This window comes from Anolis sagrei, chromosome 3, assembly GCF_037176765.1.
Source record: "Anolis sagrei isolate rAnoSag1 chromosome 3, rAnoSag1.mat, whole genome shotgun sequence".
Lineage (NCBI taxonomy): Eukaryota > Metazoa > Chordata > Lepidosauria > Squamata > Dactyloidae > Anolis > Anolis sagrei.
Window position 1 is genome coordinate 251,011,885 of NC_090023.1, and position 25,950 is coordinate 251,037,834.

At 36.9% G+C, this 25,950-nt stretch overlaps 1 protein-coding gene across 13 annotated transcripts in view; it reads right to left on the reverse strand.

The window, feature by feature from the left end:
* Positions 1–7,876: 7,876 nt before the first annotated feature.
* The window catches only part of MECOM (MDS1 and EVI1 complex locus), a 558,130-nt gene continuing 540,056 nt past the window's right edge, over positions 7,877–25,950 (reverse strand). For all 13 annotated transcript variants that reach the window (XM_060767550.2, XM_060767551.2, XM_060767555.2 and 10 more), the window contains 7 exons: positions 22,556–22,722; positions 20,486–20,563; positions 18,603–18,772; positions 16,566–16,695; positions 11,897–12,133; positions 10,443–10,629; positions 7,877–9,651 (listed from right to left, as the gene is read on the reverse strand). In XM_060767550.2, coding sequence (XP_060623533.1) covers positions 9,517–9,651; positions 10,443–10,629; positions 11,897–12,133; positions 16,566–16,695; positions 18,603–18,772; positions 20,486–20,563; positions 22,556–22,722 — 1,104 coding nt within the window. In that variant the 3' untranslated portion in view covers positions 7,877–9,516. The remainder of the gene's footprint in view (positions 9,652–10,442; positions 10,630–11,896; positions 12,134–16,565; positions 16,696–18,602; positions 18,773–20,485; positions 20,564–22,555; positions 22,723–25,950) is intronic.

A 25,950-nucleotide genomic window follows, 5' to 3' on the forward strand; every position in this document is an offset into this window, starting at 1 on the left:
GCAAATAATGAGATAGGGTAGCTGAACTATAGGATGAACAAGTGGAGAAGTGGTTAAAAGATGTCATACTCACAACATGTGGAAGAAAAGTTCTTTGTTTTGTTTTGTTTTTGTTTTGTTGCCAAAGAGTGGAAGGCTAAAACTATTCCAATAATTATGGAAAAATAATTCCATTAGAGTTTCTATTTTAAATATCATATTTCACTTTTTTCTTGCCTTCATATGGCAATAATTACCATTTTGTGGTTAGCATTACTTTAAAGAGTAGTTAAATGCAGCAAACAGAAATGCTGCAAGTTTTAAGATATTTCCACATTTTCTCAAAAACTCAAATATTATAAGGTCCTGTTCAAATGAAGCATCTGTAGAATTTTTCAAGGGAAAAATCAATAAGGCATCTGAACATTTCTCAGCAGGGCCAAGAGACACTTGGTTCTTGTAATGATTTTAAACCATGCTCTTTGTATTCACGTTTTCCCATCCTGAGCCCTCATTTCCCCAAACACTTATGAGCAGTCAAGCTGCATAGATTGTTGAAGGGTATGCCGATTGTTGACTAACAATATGCAGTTTATTTTAAAAATCAAAATAGAGAAACAAATTGTTTGTGCTGAGATATATTTAGAAGACATTCTCATTGTTCAGGGTCTTAAAGAACATTTTGGAACAATCATCAGAAGCGTGTCATTTGGGTATTGTTAGCAGAGCCCTTTTCTATTGAATTTTCAAGATGTTGTAAAATGAGATTATGCGAGCAGCACCTCTGGACACTTTTTCCCATCATTGTGTTGGTATCAATCGCTGACTTCCACTGTTTCTCCTGGTATTAAATAGAAATGTTGTTTCCCACTGTTCTGATTGGATCATTTATAATGTATGACATAACTGATAACCCTTAGAAGACGAAGCATTGTAGGGCTCTCAGAAAAACCTGGACAGGGCTCAGGAGGCACACTTTGAGAGGATTTATGGAAATGAAATCTTCCTGCTCAAAAGTCATGAAGCATTCACAAATTATTTTGTTTAATATGCCTAGGTGGGGTAGCAGACAGGAAAAATCAGGATAGTGGGATTGTTGTCTCTGTGTTTGTTTGGAGGAAATGATTTTTTTTCTGGTCAATATGTCTCATTTGGTCCATTTCTTAAACTTCTTCTTTTTTGAAAAATTGGAGTAAAGTTAGGTCTCCCATTCTGTGAAAACTTTAGATATCTTTCTGTGGGAGGTGGAAAAGGTTTGTGCCCCCAACCTAACTTTTGACATGTGAGCTGGCTAGATTTTGATCTGAGACAGATAATATATTGGTGGCAAACAATAGATAGCTTTCAGCTGAAATCTATGTTATCTCAAATGCCAGAGTCTGGGGGATGTGAAGGCCAATGGTGCCTATTTCTTTCTGCTGTCCCTAGAAGGCGTGAGACAGGATGAACTTTCCTGTTCTTGACTCAGCTGAACAGAACATAAAATAACAAGAAAAAGAAAAGACTGGCATTCTGCCACCAGATACACATCTATTCATTCTACTGCCATCTCCTGATCTAGTTTGATCAAGGATAGAATTCTATGTAATATATTTTATTTTTCTCTCTACCTTCCTTCTCCTTGGTTACTCAAACAATAACTTTTCTGTCACTTTTTGTTCTACCTAGCCTGCACTATCTAAGGAAAGTTGGGCTTTCCTGGACTTACATGTTCTGGAAGCATTACAAATTCTCCTTGATTTTTGTATATTTGGGTGTAAATCAATGAATAATCTATCCAGTGGAGTCCCTGGTTTTGAGTATCAACAACACATTCATTCAACATCATGAAATTAAAGAGCTGGAAGAGACAAGAGTCACTCAGTCCAACCAGGTAAAAATAAACAATCAAAGCATTCCCAACAGAATCCTCAAGTTATAATGTCAGTCTATTGCCCCATTCATTTGGAGCATCGGTTCTCTCATCCACCCGCTCATCAGTTGGATAGTTGAGGCAATGGCTAAGGAACAGGACCAAAAAGAGATTGTCAAATGCAGAAGCCCTCTTGTGTAGATACAGACAGGAGATGACACTGCAGTATATGAATGGGTGCTTTGCGTCTGGCATGTATGCAAGTCTTATCCGGAATGGCTGGGGCTGCATGGATTTTGTGACTCCTCATGTTACAGTTAGAGATGAGTTCAGTTACCTTTTCGGGTGGAATTTTCAAATGAAGATAAGTAACAGTCTGATGGACTACTATTGATTACTATGGCTATATAGGTGATTAAAATGTGCATGAATCTATATTTAGAAAGGAATCCACTCAATGTCATGAAAAAAGAGTTGAAGCTGTTACTGGAAATTACAGATTTGCATACCTGGAGAAAGATGAGGCATATAATGAATGAATGAATTCTAGATTGGCTGGAATGTTGTTTGGATATTTGAAAAAAATGGGCAACTCTGAACATCTTAACAGAGTTCACAGTGTGGAATATAGTTATAAAACTAGACTTTGGAATGAACGGAACACTGCTCCAAGTTAGTCCTTGATTGATAAGATTTTTTGACCAAGAAAAGAAATGATTAAGATTTTTTTTACCTTTTTCAATATTTCAGTCTTCTCAGTGGTTGGATGGTGACACGGTTTACAAGTAGCAAATCTTTCTATATATGGATCATCATCTCTACAAGCCTACGCCATACTTGTTTTGGGAAATATTAATCCTCAAAGAAACTGAAACCAAAAAATTGTTTATTTTTGTTTGTTGGAAAATAGTTACTTTGATGTCAACGAAGTGGAAAAGCATCAGATTCACCTGTACTATTAACCAATGGAAACCTGCCACAGCCTCCACATCTAAAACCAGGTTAAATTAAAACTGGAATTGGCCCTGCAAAATATGTTAGAAATGACTTGAAAACTCACAACAAACTCTAGTATAGAGAGAGAGAAAGAGAGGGAAAGGTACCTTTCCCCCAAAACTGGCACACCACTTGTAATTTTTAATACTATTGTTCCTGTCCATCTGTTTTGTCATTCTAGACCAGTGGTTCTCAACCTGTGGGTCCCCAGGTGTTTTCACCTACAACTCCCAGAAATCCCACCCCATTTTCCAGCTGTTAGGATTTCTGGGAGGATTTCCCCAAAACATCTGGGGACTCACAGGTTGAGAACCACTATTCTAGACAGACAGACAGACAAGTAGATTTCAGCATGGTCCTAAGAATTACTTAAGAATGTTGCTACTGTCTACAAGAGGCAAAGTTTCTTTCTAGAGGTTTGTTCCCTGCCCTTCTCCATTTACTTGGCAGAGGGGTCCTCTGATCAGGCCTCCTGTAATGAGTCTTAGTAATGAAAGAAAGTACTCCCCTTTCGTTCCCTGCCACCCTTGCAAAGGAAAACATGTGCCAAGAGATTTCAGAAGCTGGAAGGCTGCCATTATCCATCCCCTCAAACAAAGACAGGCACTTCATCTCTCACATGCAAACCTTTACAAAGGGGGGGGGGGGGGAGGGGGTCCAGTTTTGCTAAATGGCTGCATTATGCTGCCACATACCTCCCAACAATTAGAGTACCTTTCTGTGGATTCAAATTGAGCCTGACAGACACTTGTTTGAAGAGGGTCCCCAGGAATGAAAAGAGCTACTTCCATCAGTTGACTTGGCTGGCCGTCGGAAACTTGACACGATGTTGAGAATTTTCTGCACTTAACCATGAAACAAATCTGCCACATGTATCAAGTGGACTTTTGTTTTTTTGGCGCTGTAATCAGATTACAAATTGAACATTTCCATATGTGCATGCTGGAAGGTCTATCACTAGCTATCTAATCTTTAGATAGCTGCCCTCAAGTGCTGGTTTGGGGCGGTGAAGCGAGGGAAGCATTAATATGGAGTAATGGAGAAGTGACGGCAGTTTGCACATTGTGTGAACATATGTTAATGAATTAGGGTCTGGAGCTCAAAAGCAGCTGCTGTTAGGAGTTTTGTAGAATCTCAAAAAAAATCAGCTCCTTAATTACTGATAATTTAACAAAATGAACATTCCCTGCACTGTATCCTTGGTTTAAGTTTTAACAGAATGGAAATGAAAGGGGAATGTAGTATTTCATTGCTGATTGTTCAGTTTCATGGAATTCATTAGCATTAAAAGTAGAAAGAGATCCCTAGGGGATTGCTGTCATGTTGGTCACACAGAACGGGATATGAAATAAGTAACGACTGTTTCTACTCGAGAATCAGAATATTTAATTAGGCAAAGATTCCAGTGCAACTTAAAACCTCAATATTCCAGCAATCAAAATCTGCTCTGTTTTTAGTGTGGTCCACCAGTTACCTTTTCAAATCTGGGAGCCACTGTTTATGCGGTCTTTAACTATAAATATTTATAGGGTAGCTAACAACATTAAAAACATAGCAACACAGCAATATAAGCATAAAAAATAGACACTAAATTAAAATGGTAGACAAGATGCAACATTGGATCTTTTTTAGGTTCATGCACCTTTGTGTCTGTGGTTCTAATTCTTTTGCCAGTGGACATGGCTGTGTGAGTGGATTTCCACAAGCATAACAATTTCACACAGACTTAAATATCTTTAGTCCTAAATAAATGTAGAATCGTTGAATTAATTGAAAAGTTGCTTAAATGAGCATACGCTTTTTGGGACTAACCTACAGGATTTCAGCCAGGCAAGTGCGCATTTTGGATGGTACATAACTATTTGTTAATGTTTTCATTGTATTTCTTCATGCAGTAGGATTGCAGAAAATGCCGCTGTGCATTCTCCAAATATTGGCAGATACATTATTGGTTGCACAATGGTCTGGATATTTTAATAGTGTGGTGCTTGCCAAGTATAACCGTATCTACCTTACCTCTTTACCTTAATGCCAGTACATCCTCTCTTCCCCAGGGCCATTCACTGACAAGGATTTCCAGGCAGCAATTGACTATGTTTGAGCAGCGAACCACAGGAAGACAAATGTCATCCTCCCAGATACCTGGAGAACCTTTGAGACAGGTTATTTATTTATTTAAAATATTTATATCCCGCCCTTCTCCCCACAAGGGGAACTCAGCGCGGCCTCACATGAGCATCAGAGGATGGTAAGCCCTTGAGTTTTCTGGTGATTTGAACTAAGATGACCCTGAGTCATTCTAAATTTGTTTTTTTCTCCCTCTGAGGCTGAGAGAATTTGTATTCCCCAAGAGGTTTTAGAGATTTACACTATGCACATACAATGAGGGTGAACAATAATCTTTCTTGTGATTTTTTGCCAATTATTTTCTTTTTTAAAAGGTTCTTTCATTGAGGGGCAGCCAACAATCATCTGGCTATGGGTATACAGTGTAACAATGAAAGCATCCTCCAGTATATCTATGGTTTCTGTATGGTGCTACAAAGTCGACAGGATGAAGGTGAGTTCTCCATGAAGGTGGTCATTGTGTGAAGGAAGTAGAAAATGTGTTCAGTCCCCATGGCTGTGAAAGGACATAAGCAGGTATGGGTACCCCAGAATAACTAACATGTAGAGTCCAAGTTTCAATTTATTGGTCGCAATTTCTTCAGATGTTAATGGTGAAAGATGGCTAGACATTTATAGTGAAAGACTCTCTCTAACACACTAACATGGTACAACAAACCCAAACAATGTTTTCAAGTGTTACTAACAAAACAGAATTTCCTGGTACTCTAAAAACATCAGCTATATTTGGAAAGAAACCAATTTGTTGACTATTCTGTCATGCTCAGGAGTATGACATGGTTTCAAAATAATGCATTTGAAGAGAATACGTAAATCTTTGATATATATATATATATATATATATATATATATATACTCACTTGCTATTACATGAAAACTGAATGTCATACATTAAAAGTAGCTTGAAGATACATTTTGTAATTGGCAGTTGATAGTTAATAGTTTCTATGTTTTCTGAACATGCACTCCGCCCTTTCTTCTTGCTGAACTCCATTAAGTCTTCATAGTTATTTATTTTTAGTGGTGCTGAAAAGCATTATCCATGAGAAATTGAAACTAAATTAGAGATACTTGTAAGTCTTTTCTATAATCAGGTATTCAACAACAAAAAAGGTATTCCAGAATTATGGTGCCTCAACATAATCTCTAGTTTTGATAATCAAAAGATTTAAAAGGTTTTGAAAGCAGGTGAAATGACATATGATAATTAGAAGTGTTTGATTCACTTCTGGTATAAATAGATCTAAGAGACTGTGCAATAAATAGAAATTATCTTGGATATCCAAGTATGAATGAAATTCAGAATATATTAGAAGCAAAATGTGATTTCTCAGTGACTGTGTGAAGAAGCATAGAATCTTTTAGCAATGCATAAATCATTGAATTATTTATAACAACAATAAAATAACCTCAAATACAATAGTCCGGAAGTATGTTCTTGCACTTTGTCATGGAGACCTGACAATGTAGGCATGTTAATTCCCTGGCCCACATGGAAAACTGAGAAATAGAATACCTTGTGCTTCCTTCTCACTGCAGAAATTCAAACATTCTTTTGAATCTATGAATAAAGGGAATAATCTAACTACAAAATGATGTGTGGTATTCAAAGAACTGACCTCTGCTTATTCAGAAGTTCTAAAATGGTTTGTCAGTAGGTCCAGGAAGAAGGAAATTATCTGTATAATGCATATAAAGGCAGTCCCTGAGTTATAAACATCCATCTTACAAATGACTCATAATTACTGGAGAGAACAGGAAGTGAGAGAAATCTGCCCCCAGAAGGAAAATTCACTCCTGAAAGGGTTAACATGGGGAAAAGGTGTCTCAACTGAAGTTTTATCACCAATCCTTGTTACCCCAACTAGCAAAACGAACACCACAGGGGTATTAACCCTTCCCTATGCTACCCAAAGCTTACACACACATGTATATATATGGCAGAACTTGCACCTGTTCCCAGCTTACATACAAATTCAACTTAAGTACAAACCTACAGAACCTATCTTGTTTGTAACTTGGGGACTGCCTGTATATGGAATTGATAATTACAAAGTGCAGTGGTGATTGCTCATAATTATGTTAACTTTTAAAATAATGACAAGAGATTACCATCAATCCAAGTTCTATTACTTGGAACCACCATATTTAAGTCGTGATGCCCAGATCTTTGAAAATACAAAAGCAGGGACTATCACTCTTCAGACAGTGAACCGTTAAGATGATGAACTATATGAACTTTCATTTGGTCCAATGTATGAACTACTAGAGGTCAACTGATTCCACATTTTCTTGTGTAAATCCAGAAAAAGGCCAATCGAGGGAAGTTCTTTTCCGTGATGCTGCCCAAGTATTGGAACAGGTGTTGTTGCTTTATCACAAAGCAAAAGGAAGTAAGAAATTACCCAGGTAAACCTTATGACTTGTATAGGTTGATTATTCCTTATCTGAAATACTGGGACTGGAAATGTTTTGGAGCTCAGATTTTTTTCAGATTTTGGAGGACCTGTTTTTCCATATTATGTACCTAATGAGATAACTTAGAAATGGGACCCAAGTGTAAACACAAAATTTATGTTTCATATAACCTTATACATGTAGCCTGAATGCAATTTTTAAATTATTTTGTCATGTAGCAAAGTTAGTGTACAGTGAATCACCAGAAAGCAAATGTGTCACTACCTCACTATCTCAATTTTGGAATATTTAAGATTTTAGAATACCTGATAAGGTATGCTCAATTTATATTTATAGATGCTGGGTGAACAATGACTGACTCAAGTGCTACTGGGCCAAATTATCTGCACATATTCTTTCTTTTACAATATCATAATTCCTGTGCTATGTCATTATTTTTCCAAAAAGCTGTTGAAAAATACTGTTAATCCATTCTATTGCAAAACAACAACCCATTAAAATTACTTCATTTTTGTAATCCTTTATTTTTTTTAATTTGATCCTCCCATAGTAATGTACTGAAATGCATAACAGTTACATTGTACAAAGCATTTAAAGAAAGTACCTCGAATTGCTGGTTATTTCAAAATGAGATAATAAACAAAAGGAAAATAAAATCTGGTCCCTCACCAAAAGAGCAAAATCCCCTCCCCTCCCTGCCCCTAAAACAACCGAATACAGTCCATTGTTTATTTATTGGGGTTTTTCTTTTAAACATAAGTTTGGAACACTTCATTTTACAAATAGGATTAACATGAACAAAACATCACACAAGCTTGCAGACAACCAGCATAAAATATTGGGTACAGTTTTCTTTTTCTTTAATCAGAAGAATCATGCTTTCATGAAGAAAAAATTAGAATGCTTTATACATTTGAATCATTTTGCTGTATTACAAAAAAAATCTAAATCACCTCTATTCATTATTTAGTTTCAGTAACATGAAAAAATAAACAATAGTAAAAGAGGAATGTAAGAATTTATTTTCCAAACACTGTTTGCACGCTCATATATGCAGATCAGTTTGCCTCCCTTTTTTTCTCCTTTGAAGTCCATGGGTGCCCAGAAAAACGATGGGGGGAACTGAACAGTGCTATCAATTTCATACGAACCGTGCTACATTTAGCAAGAGTGCTTTTTACTTAATCCACAAACAATTGTTTGCCAAAAAATAAATACATGGTACACACAACGCCAAAAAAAAAAGAGAGAGAAAGAAATAAGAGCAACGAATGAATGACATCAACAAAGCAAACAAACAACCAAAACAGTGACATGATTGTCTAAAATTAAAATGTTATTACATTGATCAGGGAAACATTGAACTATAGTGGTATGTTTGATGACGGTGGTTATTTGCAAGTAATATGTTGAAAGAATCACCTCCTTGGATTGCTGAACTCTTTCCATTTTTGTTTTTGTTTTTTTACAATATGCACATACGTCTTACATTATTGTCTCATGTGGTTCTCTCTTCTTTATTTTTACAATGCAGTTCAGGAGGCAAAAGTTAAGGAGAGGGCAAGATATTCCTTGTCCTAAGGTTCTAGATTAACAGCTGATGTACATTCGAGGGAACTGTTGTCTTCCTTCAATGGTTTCAAAATGAATAAAGCATAAATGAAGAGGATTTCTACAGAACTGCAAATGTTCCTAATTCTGCTGCCAATTACTCTATAACCAAAAGAAAACATCAACCAACCAACCAACCAACCCAAAGAAACACAATTTCATTGTAGTTTAATGGAGTGCTCATGAGTGTGTAGCAATACAAGTCTTTAACCTACAAATCCCTCCCAAAGTAGGTGGAGTGGAAGACACATATTCCCCATCAAGGTCCATTTGATCCATGTATTTTGAAAGTCTCATTGATCCTCAAAATGTCAGCAGCTGCCTTTGCTGTGCAAAACAAAAGATTGAGAATAAATAGTTTTTTTTTCTTCTTCTTCTTCTTTCAAATCATTCAGTTTAAGGTCACCTGACTTTAAATGTGACCTGTGAGATTTTCTAAGGCATTCTGCTCTGCAGTACTTTTAAATAGTCTTCTAGCAAAGAGCCATGTTGCTAGTTTGGACTTGGTCCCAATCCAGTTATATTTGATGGTGTCATACATGACTAATGGATTGGATGGCACCAGATTCGGCAGCAGCTCTTGCCATACTGTGCCATACATTGGAGGAATTGTGGGACGGAGAGTGGAGAGAGTCCTTGTCAGAAAGTGAAAGCATCATTGCATAGGCCTAAGGTTAAAGAAGAAAAGACAAGTTGAAATTAGACATCTAGTGATATTGGTGATAGCATACCCTTCAACTGTCATGATCCCGAAAGTACAGTCTTAATCAATCAATCCTCTGTTAGCTGTATATATTCCCCTAAAAAGGTTTTGAATACGAATTAGCCAATATTTCAAACCATGTTTTCAAAAGTAGTTCAAATCCTAGACTCATAGGGTGGGAAGAGACCACAAGGGTCATCCAGTCCAACCCCTGCCATGCAGGAAAAGCACAATTAAAGCAGATAACCATCCAGCTTCTGTTTATAAGGCTCCAAAGAAGGAGCCTCAACCACACTTTAAGACAGTGAGTTCCACTGTTGAACAGCTCTTACAATCAGGAAGTTCTTCTTAATGTTCAGGTGGAATCTCCTTTCCTTTTCTCGTGAAAAGTAAACATAATGGCCAACAGTACAAAAGTCATGTTGAAGTGCTGTTGAGATATCCTTCAATCCCATGTCATGCTCCTGATGTTCCCAACATTATCACCTAAATCCTGCTGTTAGTCCCAACTGAAGTAGGCCCCCTGAACCAAGTCAAAATTAGTTGGACTGTTACTATTATTTTTTTTATCACCATTTCAATCTTCTGCCTCAAGACAGATCAACACAAATTAATACAGAGGGAAATTCTCTCATCAGGATTATTCTGCAGCAGACAAAGTCAGCTCAAAAAGCCAAAGAGACTGAACTGGCATCTGATTTCAGCTTTGGCACAGGCATTTTTGTATTCTCCAAGGGGTAAGGGGATAGATTTTACCTGTGATTTGGACTTGCGATGCAATGGTGTTTTTAAGTCTTCTGACAGATGGGAAGTGCTGAATGTTGCCAGTTCAGCTTCACTGAACTGATTTTCTTCTATTTTTCTCACTTTGAGGCTATCAGTGAAGTGCCTTATGTGGTCCAAAGCAGAAAGTCCAGTTTTATTAAACTCATCTTCCTTATACCTGTAAACAAGTTCCAAGATATTCATAGTGAACACTTTGAAATAAGAGACAACTGACTATTTTCTTTTTAAATATGTTTGTAACTGAAACATTGTGATATTGAAAACAGATATTAGGGGATGGATCTGATAACGTTAAGCAGGGCAATTTCCCCCTCTATTAAAAACGAATTGCTCTGAAATTCTTACTTTGTTGTTGTTATTTTAGTAAAACTAAAATATGACTAACTTTCTCTAGATCTCACCTCCTGAAAATTCCTCAGTTGCACAATGGTTTCTCTATTTCTACTCTTTTCACAAGTGTACATCATCAGATGCAGTATGTGAAAAAGCTCTTATATTCATTTCTCCTTCCTGCAGCTTTCTCATTATGGCACTAGCCTGACTGAAATTATAGTGTATTTCTTTCTCGCCATCTACTGTACTAATTTTCTCAACCTTGAAGGACAGGGAATTATCTATCCTGGCTCCTGGGCTAAAGAAAAAAGTATTTTGGGGAAAGTTAAACTACAAATGCCCTAAATACAAAATAATATTTTATGAACACACACACACACACACCAATACTATTTGTATGAAGGATTTTATAAGGTCATAGCCATCTTGGGACCCTTATGAGAGAAAAGTGGGATATAAATTAAATAAATAAATACCATCCTTGAAACACTTAGATTCCACTCAGTGACACACTAAGCACTGCTAATAGCTACCTATATTCTCCATCACTATTGATACCCTGGATTTGAGAGAGATGATAGAGCTATGTTGTACACTCAGAGTAAATAAGACAAAGTAATTTCTGCTTAATTCCATGACTTCTATTTTCCCTATATAGGTAGTTCACAAGTTAAAAACAAAACAGGTTCTGTAAGTTTGTTCTTAAGTTGAATGTGTATGTAAGGAACAGGTACATTTTTAAAGTGTAACTACAGCCGTGTGTGTGTGTGTGAATGATTTGGATAGCACAAGGAAGAATTAACATCCCTGTGGTGTTTGTTTTGCTGTCTGTGCACCTGTTCAGAAGATTTCAGCTCACTTTCTGTTCCTGTGATAATTGGATTTTGAAACATGTGGCTTGCTTGTAGAAACAAGAATTGATGATAAAGCTTCACTGGAGACATCTTTTCCCCATGCCAACTCTTCCAGGAGTGAATTTCTCTGATTTTCTGTTGTCCCACCCCAGTTCTTAACTATGAGTCATTTACAAGTTGGATGTTTGTAACTCAGGGGCTGCCTTATTTGGTTCTATGATTGAGAGAAGGATCTACCTGCCAGGAGAAGATTTGCAGTTCATTTCCAATGCATTTCCTTCTTCATAAGTGCCCTCAGTGGCTTCTTCACATATGCTGCTCGTTGCAAGCTCTTTCACAGGCTTCCCTGTTATCTCACTTTCTTCTTCTTCCTCATCCATCATCACTTCATCTTCTGCTTCTTCATCTTCCAACAAGTCTGAGTTCTGGCTTGCTACCAGATTCTTTTCATCTTTAAAGTGGCTTCCATTCATTCTTTAAAACACAGAAACACATGTACAGATCAACACAGAATAGGCAGTCACAGAAACAAGATATTTGTTTTCTTCAGTTTGCATAATTCTTCTATAATTAAAGTCAATACTATTCCATCCAAGTTGCAAGTACTCTTCTAAAATTCAATTCTCTTTCCAATAGACTTGTGAAGAAACTCTTCTTAATATTATGCCTACATATTAGATATAATAGTCCCTGGTTCCAAGACACACTACGGATACCAAAATCTCTGAGTGCTCCAGTCCAATGGCATAGTCAAATGGCATCTCTTATATGAAATAGCAAACAAGTTAAAAAGGTTTTGGAGACAACATGAGGATCTGTGGAATTACTGGAGACTACAGCAAGATATACATCCACATAGTACTCGATCTTTGACAAAATCATGATTTGCTTTTTAGCTTTCTATTTCCTGAATATTTTTTTGTTCTCTTGACTATTTCCATCCCCTGATTATGACTGATTGAATCTTTGGATTCTGAACCTGAGGACACAGAAAGACAATTTTACTCTGTATAATTATTCTTGAAAGTAGAAATAGTAGCATATTCCCGATTATCTTGGAGGGAAAACAATTTACACAACCAACCGTCTCCCAATTCACTATTATGATCAGGAAAATGCTCATAACAGTCACTGGAATCAGTCTAACTGAGAATAGAGTCTGTAGGAAGAGCACAGCCAACCTCACAGTCCAGTTGTGAGAATAAAATGGAATATCCACCATAAATAATGCCATGAAGTTATTTTGGGAAAATTAAAGTACAAATAGTATTTTACAGCAACCCATGGCAAAGTTATTTATATAAAGAACTTTGACCCAGGTCTTAGCCACTTTGGTTTCCTTATGGGAGAAAAGTGTGATATAAATAAATAAGTAAATAAATAAATAGCCTTTATTGGCATCTATAGATCTGTCCAGATTTTTTTTCTTAAAAAACCTTAGCATACTTTCATATCTACAGCTTGATGGTACAAAGCAAGAGCCCCTAGACTCTTCCATATTTGTTTCCCACAGATACCTTTGTTTTACACATGGGGCTCAGTTACATTCTCAGGGGGAAAAAATAGCAGGCTCATTCAAGATGGCAGTTTCTAGGGGAAAGTGGGAGAAAGGAAAGGGAATTTCTGTCTGGTTTGCCCAATACTGAGCCTAATAGAGTAGGAAGGTCCTAGTGGGAGCAGCTAGGAAGGAGAGCATGGGGTACAACTCTCGTACAGAATATACCATTGAAGGCAACCTGGAAAATAGGAAAATAAGTAGGTTGTAGTCAAGCATTTCTGAATGGAAGTTGTTTGTATGGGGGGAGGAGAGGGGCTGATTTAGCAGCAGGCTTTGTGAGGGATCCTGATGGCCAGTATTATTTTTATAGGTTTGCACTGAAGAGAGAAGAGATGCCGGGGTGTGGGGGGAGAGAGACAGGATAAAGGAGAAGAATAAAATGAACAAAATCTATGAGCAATGATATAGGGTGACTCTGTTATCTCACAGATAAGATATAAGAGAAAAATAGTTTTCCTTCCATGAAAAAGAGAAATATAGTTTTCCATTCAGGAAACAGTTGGTGCATGAGTTTGTATTAAAATAATCATATTGTGTGCTTGAATCATGCCCTCCTGGTGGGGTAAATATCCTGCAGTCTTCTGTGCAGGTTATTTACCCCTTATTATTAGCCACAATGCCTTCCTCATAGCAGCCCATGACAGCCAAATGTTTCCATGTGGCCAAAAAGTCTAGAAACCTTGGTAACAGTGTTGTCTTTGTGATGGAGAAACAATTCTATGAATTTTTGCCATAATTTATTACTTTATGCCAAAAACATAGTTCCATTTGGTTTTGTGAGTCATTCTCTGCAATTTTAAATGAAGATAAGCTTTGATCAGTCTGCCATTATTGTAACTTTTTAATTCAAACATGTAACCACATGTTCTAGTTTACCAGAAGCTGCCAGGCCTACCCAATCCAGCTCCTAGAGTCAAATTATCCATTTCTCAGTACAAGGAAATTTCATTTGTCATCTGATTGATTTTCCAATGAATTGTCAGTCTGGCTAGATAGAATGGAACCATACCAGAAAATGTCCTATCATTGTCTAAACTATGCAGTCTAAACCCACAGGCAATTATCTTTTGGATCATTCATAAAACAACCCTTGGCCTCTGTTTTGTCAACACATCTTTAGTCTTTCTTTTACATTATATAAATGAAAAGAAATAGAAAATAGGTCATTATCACTAAAGGCGATTCCTGTATTACTTAAAGAAGCGGTTACTACTAGACTGATGCTATGCCTAAGCCCTTGGCTGTCAGCCTGTTTGAAGTATCCAAAAAAGAAAGAAACAACTGTAGCCAATGGACAAAAATATATTGCCAGTATCAAAGATACAGGAAATATATAACTGAGACAACAGATAGTCTGAAAAGCACTGGACTATAGCATCCATAGACTTAGAAAGAAGATCACAAGACTTGCACTAGGAAAACTCAACTGGCATTATTATGTTGATGAGTATCTTTGGCAACTTTTATCTAGATGCATTGTTAAAACTTCTTGGACATTCACATGAAATTATGAGCCATAAATCAGGGGCTGCCAAATTGTAAACTATGCTAGTTTACAATTTGGCCTTTTGAAGTGAAAAGGACTTGGATTGAAATCAAACTAATGAAAGCAGCATGATTAAAAAAGCAGATTTACTAATTACATTTTTTCATATGTAGTAATTTGTAAAAAAAAAGTATGAAATATCTATCAAAAGTAGTCTAAAGCACTGAACATCAAGAGGTGACACTAGGTGACCCATCAACCCTTTTTCTTCTAGATTTTCCTATCAGAGGACATGTTGAGACCAGATGTGGAAAAAGTCTAAGCCATGACAATCAAGAAAGAACAAAATCTGAATATGTATGTAGTATATACATCTGTCTTTATGGATATGTGCCTAACTTTGAAATGACTAGGAAGTAAGTCAAAAGCAGTATGCTATTTCTGCCCTTGAAAGAGGAAAATGGGGAAAAAATGGAGGAAGTATAATGGTATCTGTTAAACTACATTTGGCCGACTACACAACCAGCATTTTAGGCTACATGTCTGTGATAATATTATACTTATTTTAATGTAAAATCAAAGTCAAGAAAGACGGATACATCTTCTTGAATCTTGTATGTGTTGATAATCTGACAAGGCACAGCTGTATTGTGTATAATATTTCCCATGCACAGTGGTTTACTTTTATTACAGTAGTAGGTACTGGGCAGAATTGGGGTATACATCGTCTTATATTTGTATTTAGTATAATAAGCTTTGTTAGGAGTGCCCCTTTACCAGGTAATATTCTTAGAATGTAAGGCAATCTGAGGTTTTGGAAGTTTCTTCAAAAGAGATCCAGCTCTTGGAATTTTGTTGTTCAAGACACAACTATCCTTTAATAATATTGGAAGAGGGAGTTTCACAGGCATGTTTAATCATGAACAGAGCCATTCATTTCACGAAACATGTTGGACTTCCTTCCTCTCCTAATATGTATATTTATGATGAGAAAGTTTTCTGATATGTCATTTCATAGGAATTGCAGGTGATAAACTCAGGTTTTGTTGAACAGCTGTGCAGACCCCTGTACATGTGGCAAACTTCTCACATAAACAGCACATTACAGGTCTTAGTTCCGGAATTGGCTGTTTGGTCTCACACAAAAAATTAAAAACCGGTGCAAATCCCTGAATGGGAAGCATTGCTCTAACACTCAGAAGCTCATTTGACAGCCAAGCACTACAAAAGCCTTAGTTATTTCAACCCCCAGCCCATCCAATTTGAAGGAAATGTAAACTTCCCTTGTGCTGGGTCAGACACATATTGCTGATCCTACTGAAGTTTAAATGCTTGAAACTTGCTGATATATGGGACACTTCTGGTCAAAACACAAGATTAGTACTTTGAATTGAACACCGTTTTTGACCTGCTTACTCCGCATATGTTAACATCAGCACATTTCACTTTGCTAATCACAAAGAGATCCAAGCTATGTTTTCAAAAGGGTATTGTGAACACACCATCGCACTATATTGCTTTGGTAGTTCAGAAAACACAACAAAAGGCTTAAGTGTCATTTCTCTGATTGTTTAAAAAATCTAAAAGAAGGGTTGATGAAATGTTATGCATTGAACTAATTTGGTTCAAGGATTGTGAGATTACGATTGGAATGCAATCCTGTAGTTATTGTATGTAATGGGCTCAATCCAGAGTTTTATGTAACCAAAACCCAATGAAATAAGCTCATGTCTCTACTTAAATCCACTGAAGGAATTATATTTTTGATTCTGAAAAGCTCTTTATGGAAAACAAGGTGGCAAAGCAAGACTTTGGAAGGAAAGAAGCTTGAGTTAATGAAATCATTTAAAGCTGCCTCATACCTTTCTTCTGAATTGTTGTGATTGCTATTCCCAATGAAATTACGAATTTCTGTGAAGTATGAGTCCTCTTTGTCATCTAAGATAGCACCTGTGCTTTCAAGTTCGGAGTGAGGGGAAGATGTAGCAGTACCTTAATGGAAAAACAAACATGTTTTTTCAGTCACATGCATATTTTATTTATTTGATTTGTATGCTGCCTTTCTCCTAGAGTGGGATCTAAGGTGGCCCCCCAATTAGACAGTCAATCCATCTAATATAGGACTATTGTCATTGTCATTTAAGGAAGCAATTCTTCTCAAAGGAACCAATGAGTAATTTTGACAATTTTCTTCTCACAGTGAAAAAGTCTATAAAAAATATGCAGTTTTAGAAGCCTATTTGCAATTTGAAAGTTATTTTATGTAGAAAATAATATCCCTAAACCAGTGCTGTTTCTTATGTAGAAAACCTACTTTCAATGTGGATCAAATGGGTCCATTTTATGAAGGATAAACATTCAATTACAGTATTTTCTGTACAGAAAACATAATTTTCTGCATAGAAAACAAAGTTATTTTGCACACAAAATGCTGCCTTTTGTGCAAAACAACCATATGTAAATTGCATACAGAATAAGGCCTGAATTGTGAAATTTTTTATTAGTCTAGGATTCCTCTGGCTGAAGATTCTCAACACTTGAAAAACACTTTTGTAGACCATGTTTAAAAATATTTTCAAATATTCTCTCAATTGGTAATGTCATTGGGGCTGCTGCATGCTGCTTCACAGCATTCATATATATAAAGTTTTATAATTTCAATTTCTAACATATGATTTCTTTAAGTTCCTTTTGAAAGTGATGGAGTTGTTGTTTTCTAAACAAAGTGAATATGAGGCCCAACTAAATTCTGGATAGATCTTGAACAGTATCCACTGCTTGAATAAAATTGTTTTAAATTGTTCTGAACGGTAACTAATTATGCTGCTTAAAGCAATAATACTGACTTCATAAAATGTGATTACAGTGAATCATCTGAAGTCAAACAAAAAAAAAATAGATGGAATGTCCACAGAACTGCTGAAGCAACAGGAGCAACAGAAGAAATGGAGAATCCGGTGAACACAGACTTATTGACTTCCAGCATATTATAAATGCAGTGCTGCTCAAATCTTGCAAAACTTAGAATTGAACCTTCTTAGAATCATAAAGTTGGAAGAGACAACAAGGTCTATCCAGTCCAACCTTCTGCCATGCTGGAATACACAGTCAGGGCACTCCTGAAATTTGGTTATATTTTATAGAATCAATCCATCTTTATTGAGGTCTTCTTTTCCTATTGCCTTCAATTTTATCATTTTCATATTTTTTCAGAGAGTCATGCTGTACCCAATCCAGAACAATAACAAGTTATATAAATCTCACTGTAGCTTACAGAAATCTGTTCTCTCTTTCTGAAGGTTAGTTTCATTGAAAAATGATAATCTCGATCTGTCAAAGCACCAGTGTGCAAGGATGTAACCCAATGGATCGGTGGAATCAAATATCCATATGTGCCACAAGCTATCTTCATGCAAATAAGTGGAACTGGTTATATGTGGATCCTTCTAGGTCAGTGGTTCTTAACCTGGGGTCCCCAGATGGTTTTGGCCTACAACTCCCAGAAATCCTAACAGCTGGTAAACTGGCTGGGATTTCTGGGAGTTGTAGGCCAAAAACATCTGGGGACCCCAGGTTGAGAACCACTGTTCTAGGTCAAAATCCAAGGATGGGATTTTGATCTTATTTCTGATATACAGTTATGACTACTTAAAAATCAGAAGCTGTTATGGTATGTTATGGTATTCTCCATGTTATGGTATTCTCTCTATAATGCCCTACAATTGTCCATGTTATGGTATTCTCTCTATAATGCCCTACAATTGTCCTAGAATGCAAAATCTGGGCTGTACTGGGTTATTATGATTCTACAAATGAACAATAGTCTCCTAGTCCTGGATGAAATCATGAATTTAATTTGATTTAATGTTTTATTATACAAAAGGAATACAGTTACATACCTGACATGTTGCCATTCTCATGTTTTTTGAGATGTCTATCTAAATTGGTTTGCTGGCCAAAGCACCTGTCACATAAATGACATTTGAAAGGCTTCTCCTTATTGTGGATGTTACGAACATGTCTCTGCAGGTTAGATGATATGCTAAAAGACCGGTCACAGTATTTGCATCTGAAAACAAATATAAATTATAGTGGTAGTATAAGAAATATAGCTAGAACAAGAATTGGAAGAATTTTTCCAGATTACACAAGACATTTTGAATATTTTTTAAAAATACAGTATTTATAGAGTTAACTAGTGATGAGCAATAATTTTTGGTAGTATCATTCATACTCTTATGCTAGTTTTTTGTTTGTTAATCCCGAATGCATTAGATTTTGCTAGTGCAATCCCATCTAAGTACCACATACATACGTGTAAAATTGATTCTGAACTTGAGAAAATTAATCACATCAACCTGCCCCATTTGCATTAACCCACCCTCTTTCACAAACATTTGCATATTGAATAGGCTCTTTAGTTATATGAACAAACTCATTATTTCAAAGTGAAAAACGCCTAAAGTAGGATAATCCATACCTATACATTAAAAAGTATTATGCCAAAGCTAATGCAGTGTAAAAAGTCGACAAGCACAGTCCTATTGTTTCATGCTGTTGCCAGTGCAGTATAATTATGCAGTTAGAGAAGGAGGAAAACATGAAACAAATGGCTTCTAAAGGCTCAAATAAGGTAGAGAGGCCACTTTCCTCCCTGTTCAAAATTACATTATGTGATAAAATCTTTTCTTGAGGAATTAGCTTGCTCAATTGCTAATCATGGAGGAAATTCAGTTATCTGCCCAAACACAGAAATAAACAATCCACATCTTTAATATGGTGCCAACACGAGCAGTTTAGTCTATCACTCTGGTACCAGAGGCATCAATTTTCATACTCTGGAGCGATTTGAAGTCCCTGAAGCCTTTAGAGCATTGCCCTCTAAGCCATTACTAAGACATACTATAACTATTCCAAATTCTCTAACTGGCAGCTGGCCAACCGTCTTCATCACCATCACTCCCACCCTCCACCCCCTCCAAACTATTTCGCCTGAACTTCAAAATCTGTCTGTTACATTGTGCGCTAAGTCAATTATGCAGGGAAGAAATTATGCATTGCGCTGCTAATTGTTTCTGGCTGTTATGCAGTGGAAGAGCATAACATGTTTCAAGATACCTCTTAATACATGAATTAAATTACATGCAAGCTCACTTCCCAAATAAATTCAACACTGAAGGGAAAAAAATCGATCCCAAACAATGAGCTTTTTCAACTCTTTTCAAGCTGTAAAATGTGTGCTTGTTTTGTTAGAACATGAGCTGAGTTTCTTCCTATTGATTTCATTAAGTGAAAGTTCCATTTCATACAATTAAAATTCTTTTCCCATTTCAATGTACAAGTTGAGTCCCATAGGTCATAAGGGCTCTCTCGATTAAGTCCCATGGAAATCAATGGAACTTAACAGCAGAGAAGTGGGTTGAAAGCACCAGGGAATGAGATTAGAACTAGCTAGGCATGCTTGAGAAGAGAAAAATAGAAGAGAAAATGTTTGTTGTTTCTTAACATACTTTATAGGGAAGTAATGAAAATGTTGTATGCAGCCCATTCCAAAACCCAAAGCTTGGAAAAGGTCTTTTTTGGATCATGCCATCTATGCTGGTTGTGGGGATTCTATGAATTCGAATGCAAAAAAAAAAAAAAAAACCCTTTCCAAAGCTGCACCAAAACCTTAATTATTTTATATTACTTAAATGTGTTAGTGAAAGACTGCAAGGTCAACCTAAGAGTCTTGAAACAGGAACCCTAACTTTACTACTCCATGAACAGAACCATCTTGTACCTGTATGGTTGTTCGCCAGTGTGCGTCCTCAGATGACGGGTAAGGTTTGCAGATCTTGGAAAAATCTTGCCACAGTATCTGCCATTAGAAAGTGGTTTACAAGGATGTGTTTAACATTTAGCTTTAAGGTGCATAAAAAATCATAAACATCACCTTAACTTCAACCCAGTCTTAAATGGAACTATTTCTTTGGTATTTAAATCTTTCTGAAAGCATATTCAATAAATACATTGAAGGAAAACTTTATGGATTAAGCTAGTGATGTTTGAATTTGCCAGTCTACCCACAAGCCATGTATGAGAGCAGACTTTCATTTTAATGTTTACCCAGACATACTATACTTATTCACTTTGTCACTTCCCCAGCTGAATGTTTCTGGAGAGGAAAGAAATCTTTTATCGAAGGCTTAAAATCTTGGCTTGATGGAAACAGGTTTTAAATCGTTTGGCTTATTCACAGTGTCAGCAAATGTGGAATCGTTCCTCCCACCGAAGATCAGACCAGACATAGTTCAAGAGATCTAATCCATCAAGGTATGTTTCTATAATAATGGGCTCTAGAAATAGCTGATGTGTTTTCAGAAAGATCAGATAAATTGATATGCCAGTTATCAAACTCATACACTTGCATTCTGAAAATGAGATACAGATATAAATAGCACATTGAAATAACAAAGAACGAGCAAATAGAAAACAGCAATGGCAAATTATCCTTTTAAATCAAGGCCACTTCCCATAAAATATACATTCATAAGATAAATCCTGAATACGTTTTTAGAGAATTATCACTGTAGTTAAATATTAGTTTGAAAGCAGATAAAACTATTCTGACACGATTCATTTGGTGACCGTTTCATATGAAACTAAATAAAAAATGTATGTGTCTTATGAATTTACATATGAAAATGATATTTGTTGTAATGACAAGAACCTGGGAATCATTGGAGTCCTTGTGCATTACATATTCAGTTCCTTCATCTATTTTTGAAGTGTCCCCATACAGGCATCTTTGAACAATGACTCCATGTTTCCTTGACTATGCCAGGTTTTTTTATCTTCTTTTATTTTAGATCCATATATTTTACAAAAATAATTCCTAAATAGTACCTGTAACCCTATAGAAATTGAGAGAACAGTAAAATGACTGTTTTCCGTCTAGTCAATTTCATCCCTGTAATAAATGTATCTGTATTTGAAAGGACTTCATAATGGTGGTATTGCTGAGTGAATTACATTTTGCACTGCTATTGTATTTTTACTTTTCAAAAGAATATATGTATGTCCAAGTCCTATGTGTCCAACTATTTTTGTAAAAAAACAAAAAAAACCCAAGACGGAAAATAGTTCCAGACATGGGTAGGTGCAAACTGTGTGACTTGTCAAGAGTGTTATGCAAATATTCACTATTTAAATTCTGACAAATTTTCATATTCAAATTTGCACCATAATGATGTGTGAAATTCATCAAACACAGAGGTCAACAAAAAGGATTCCTTTTGGATCAAGCAAACAGCTTTCCAGTTGAGACCTGAAAAACCACAGATGTCTATATGCATGATCCAACTCTGAGACAAGACTTCCATTGATTTCTTTAGGAAGATGTCGATTTCAGCCAAATATCTGCAGCGATGACTCCAATTTTTTTTAAAACACTTCTCCTAATCACTCATGAATCTTAAGAAATTTCCCTTCTGGCATTATCAAAGGAAAGAACCTCAGAAAAACAGTCTTGTAATTCATGATCAGAAAAAAATATGAGGGAAAAGATCACACATTAATGTAAAGGTGACGAAGAAATTTTGGAACAAGCTTGTGTATGTAATGCTTTGGCCTCATTTATCAAGCTCTCAGTAATGCAGGACAAATTTCTCCTGTAATTATAAATAAACACAAAAATCAAACACTATGCCCATGTCTTGCTGAATACAGAGCCTTTTAAAATTTGAGTGACCCACCATAATCCCTATTAATCATCAAAACTCAAGCAATTTTAAAAGTAAACAGCAGTGGCTTGCAAAAGAAGAGAGATGTTAAGAGAGACTCTTGTGGGAGATTAGCTTGGGGAGTTTACCTGCAGGTATAGCGTTCCTTGCCCTTTCGTAGAAGGTTCTCCGGCAAAGTACTGGGAGGGGCTCTGAAATTGAACATGGATGGGACGGATTGTATGAGATCACTGGCTTCTGGTTTCAGGGCGCTAAAACTCTCAAGCTTTTCAGCCATGTTTTCTATAGCTGACATCTGTAAGAAAGAGGAGAAACATGTCCCATTGGAGATATCCTTAAACTAGAACAATCAAAGGTCAGCAAAGAGGCACTACTTCAGAAATTCTATCGTATCTAGTTGGCAAAACCTAGAGATTTTCTACCAATGTAACAGCTAAGCCTTAGATTTCTTACACACTGTGATTTACTGTAATAGAGAGAATATTAACAACATAAATTGAATTAAAGGTAATTTGATAGTCATGACATCACCAAGGAACTCCAGAAACTGCAGTTTTGTTAGCTTTTTCCAAACCTCATGCACACTTTTTATTGTTAGCTAAAAGCCAAAAATTAAATTGTTTACAAAATACAAAGGTGTTACCAACTCATAACCAAAAAATACCAAATACTGATATAAATATCAGTCAGCATCCTGTTTGTCATCTTGTGCATCAATGTCATGCTTACTAAAACTCATCTTACAAAGGAGACAGCTGCACTAACAAAGATATTCTGAGATGCTGGCAAGTGGGGTGCTAAATGGTAACACTTCCAGCCCTCTCCTGCCAGTGTGCCAATGGTATGATGAGCAATTGTGACAGGACCCCACAGTTCACTGTGGCTCACTAGCAGGAAAGGTCTGCATACTTCATTTTTGGTGCCCTGTTCACCAGCATCATGGAACTCCTTGTTTGATGTGGCTCCATTCCTGGCCTGTATGGTGTGTTTTGTGGAGGTCAAACAGGGATACATATCATGGCTAAATCCTCAAAACTATTTCATATAGGATTTCAACAAATAATTATAAACCAAATATTTAACTAGCATTAGGTCAATTTACATGCAACTAATAGAAATAGAAACCTATATCTTATTATCCCCTTTCCTTTCCTTCACATTGCATGGGACTGAATTATTTTGGCAGCCTATGATATGGAGGTTATGACAGAATTACCACTTTCTCATATGATTACAGTTCTGAAAGAACCATGGAAAAAGACTGTCAATGCATAGTTAAATCTATTATTTTAGCTTTTTAGCTGCTAATTTAGTAGTCACTTTGCTCCATGAAAATAGTTCTAATTATACATCTTGATTAAATTCAAGTACTTTTTTCTTTAATTATTAATATCTAAAAATATTTGCATGTTACCACAAGAAAAAAGATGTTATTGTTTTCTGCTGCTCACAGCAATGGAGTCAAGCTACAGGAAAAGGGATTCCACCTTTTAAGAAGAACTTTGCAATGGTTACAATGGGATATGTTGTTAAGAACGTGGTAAAGTCTCCTTTTTAAGCCGAAGCTGTATGGCCATCTGTTAAGAGTGCTTTCACTGTATGTTCTTGCATGGCCCTTGTGGTCTCTTCCAACTCTACAATTCTGATAATACCAGAGGCATAATTTCAATTCAATCAGTCTTATCAGTTTACCCCTTCAGAGGCCAACTATTCATTCATTTATTCCATATATACGCTGCTCTTCTCAAAATGCCTCACAAAGCTAAAACAAGAGGAGGTAATAATCCAATATTAAAAATCAAAGCACATTTAAAACTCACAACATTAAAAACTAATCCAAAAACATAAGAAAGTTAAAAAAGAGCCCCCTGCCCCTAAAAAAGCGTTCTACAAGCAGTTACTCATTATTTCACGTCATAGTTGTGTTTGGCTTACACATTTGATTGTGTATTTGATTTTATAACATCACAATTCATTAATTTGGCAGGGCTGTACAACTGTGAAATAATTTCATGAATGTCAAGTTGCCCTCTATCTCTCTGATGAAAGTTCTCAGTCATTATGTGCAAAAAAAAAAACCCAAAAGCAAAAAGCAAAAAGCAATACACATGCATACCTTTCTGCAAAACAATACAGTAATTTTTAGTCCTGCAGTCCCACACAATATTTTACTAATTTAAAGCTCTTTTTTGTAGTAAGGTGGTCATATCTAATGGAACCAGAGGCACTCCTGGTCAGTCGAAGACAGAGGCACTCCTGGTCAGTCGAAAGGCCGAACGGGGCATAGGGTTACAGCCTGTGTTGGACGGGGTTACACTCCCCCTGAAGACGCAGGTTCGCAGCTTGGGTGTGACCCTGGATTCATCGCTGAGCCTGGAGCCTCAGGTCTCAGCGGTGGCCAGGGGAGCATTTGCACAGCTTCGGCTCGTGCGCCAGCTGCGCCCGTACCTCGGGAAGTCGGACTTGGCCACGGTAGTCCACGCTCTGGTCACATCCCGCATAGATTACTGCAACGCGCTCTACGTGGGGCTGCCCTTGAAGACTGCCCGGAAGCTCCAGATGGTCCAGCGCTCGGCAGCCAGGTTGCTAACAGGAGCAGCTCTCAGGGAGCATACCACTCCTCTGTTGAGCCAGCTCCACTGGCTGCCAATTCCCTACCGGGCACAATTCAAGGTGCTGGCATTAGCCTACAAAGCCCTAAACGGTTCCGGCCCCACCTACCTCTCCGAACGCATCTCCTCCTATGAACCGACACGGACATTAAGATCGTCCGGGGAGGCCCTGCTCTCGGTTCCGCCTGCGTCACAGGCACGGTTGGCGGGAACGAGAGACAGGGCCTTCTCGGTGGTGGCCCCTCGGTTATGGAATGCCCTACCAAGCGACATCAGACAGGCCCCTTCGTTGCTGGCATTTAGGAAGAAGCTCAAAACCTGGCTCTTTGAGCAAGCGTTTGGCTAATCAGCGCAATGGCACACAGAATGACGGTAAACTGAACATAGGAACGGTATAAGGATATGAGACTGGATCTTGTTTGCGATCGAGGCATGGTATGAATGGTTGTGTGTTTGTTATTGGGTATGCTGTGTTTTAATTGTTATTGTTGTGGTAATTAATTGTGTAAACCGCATTGAGTCACCTATCATAGGTTGAGAAACGCGGTATAGAAATAAAGCAAATAAATAAATAAATAATAATAAACCAGCTTATTCCTGAATGAAGCATGGTATAGAATAGCAATAAAATATGCATAACTTAGGTAATCTTAAACATGCTTACTTAACAGCAAGCTCCACTGAACTAGAAATTCTAATTCTTTGCTAATTTTGTTCTTTGAATCAGCAATGAAATTGTTTTAGCATTTTTTCTTGCTGCAAGAAATTCATCAAAAACTGGTAAGTTTTCTAATACTACACAGCTCAACAAAAACAAAATCTTGGTCTCTTGATTTTTAGGCCTGTTCCTGGGGGTTATTTGAAGCACTGATTGAGAAAATTGCATTGGATAGACCCGCATCAGCTCTAGT